Raw genomic sequence first — 1531 nt, 5'->3', positions numbered from 1 at the left:
CCTGCCTCCGCCTCCCAAGTAGCTGGGACCACAGGCGCCCGCCACAACGCCTGGCTATTTTTTGGTTGCAGCCGTCATTGTTTGGCGGGTCCGGGCTGGGGATTCGAACCCGCCACCTTAGGTGAACATGGCTGGCACCTTAGCCGGTTGAGCTATAGGCGCCGAGCCAGCATTTTTATTTTTCAAATGGCATGTTATAGAACAAAGCCGAAATATGTGCAATCTTAGGTATTTCATTGTATAATTTTCTTAATATTCATCTATATCACTTTTCTAATGCATTCCAATTTTGCAGCAACATACAAGAATCCAGAACTTGATCGAATAGCCACTGAGGATGATCTGATAGAAATACAGGGATATAAGAGCAAGCTTTCTGTCATTGGTGAAGTGTTATCTCGGAGACACATGAAGGTGGCATTTTTTGGCAGGTAATACTTTATTATTCATTTTTAGCAAGTTGTATTTCTAACTTTTTTCCCACAACAGTTTCTTACTGTGTTGCATGTTAAAGCTATTGGGATATAAAATAATTTATTCATCTTAGCTTCTGGTATAAAATAAAGCTTTATGATGGTTCAATCAACAACTGCCTCTTAGCCAGTTATAAGAATGAAAATGATAAACATAAGTTGTAACTTAATTTTTAAAGTTTGACTATGTGAAAATTATAGCTCACCAGGATGAAATCACTTCTGTCAGATAAAATGGTCCCCTCAAAGTCCTAAAGGAGAGAGGCATGTGTTTAATAAAAACTGTTTCTAAGGACTTTCTAAAAACCCTTGCTTTGATAAGGCTTCTCAGTGGACTTTCCTTAAGAACTGTAGTAATTCAGGTAAGATGTTCTTGGAAGAATTCTTTCCCAGTAGTGGTAACTCTATCAATGAACTTACAACACTGGCTTTGAACTTCTGGTATTAATGAACTGTATTTATAGCAGATTATATATAAATATCTTTTTCCTAATGAAAGCTCTTACCCTTCTGTACCAAATGCACTGCTGGCTTGCCATTCTGTGTATTCTACATTATTATCCTTATTGCTTATTCCTGAGTAAACTCACCATATTTAGAGGTAATTTCTCTAATGTCTTATTTTAGCTTACAGGTGTCAGGTATATCTTCCAGAAGGATTTTAAACCCCATAATTCCCAGAAAGGATATTTGCTATAGTAACTTTATAGGCTTTTTAAGCTATTTCCCATCTGAGAGTTTTTTGACTTGTAATTTTCTATGTAATTCTTGATTTTTCCCCCCTTGCCTTGTTCTATTGATGCCTGGCTCTTTCTTACTCAGAAGCCTTCCCTGAGCACCCTATCTTTTTTATATCTGCTTCATGACTTGACTGTATTCTCAGGATCTTACGCAGAGGTAGCTATATAAAAGATTAGGATGTACTTCACATTAGGATATAGGAAGGAAGAGGCCTTCTGGAAAGGTGGTGACTCAGCTGTCCTAGTTGAGAAGGAAAATAGGTATTAGCTTTGGATGAAAAAAAGTCCAGAAGCCCATTTCTTTTTTTTTTTTTTTTT

General features: G+C 37.1%; 1 protein-coding gene across 2 annotated transcripts in view; it reads left to right on the top strand.

Annotated features, from left to right (window-relative positions):
* Positions 1-1531, top strand: part of MFN1 (mitofusin 1) — a 41541-nt gene that overhangs the window by 5077 nt on the left and 34933 nt on the right. For both annotated transcript variants that reach the window (XM_023515759.1, XM_012807918.2), the window contains exon 3: positions 296-431. In XM_023515759.1, the coding sequence (XP_023371527.1) occupies positions 296-431 (136 nt within the window). The remainder of the gene's footprint in view (positions 1-295; positions 432-1531) is intronic.

The sequence above is a fragment of the Otolemur garnettii genome, unplaced genomic scaffold (assembly GCF_000181295.1).
Source record: "Otolemur garnettii isolate 467f Iridium unplaced genomic scaffold, OtoGar3 scaffold00078, whole genome shotgun sequence".
Lineage (NCBI taxonomy): Eukaryota > Metazoa > Chordata > Mammalia > Primates > Galagidae > Otolemur > Otolemur garnettii.
Note: the sequence above shows the minus strand (reverse complement) of the source record. Positions and strands in the feature narration are given on the sequence as shown.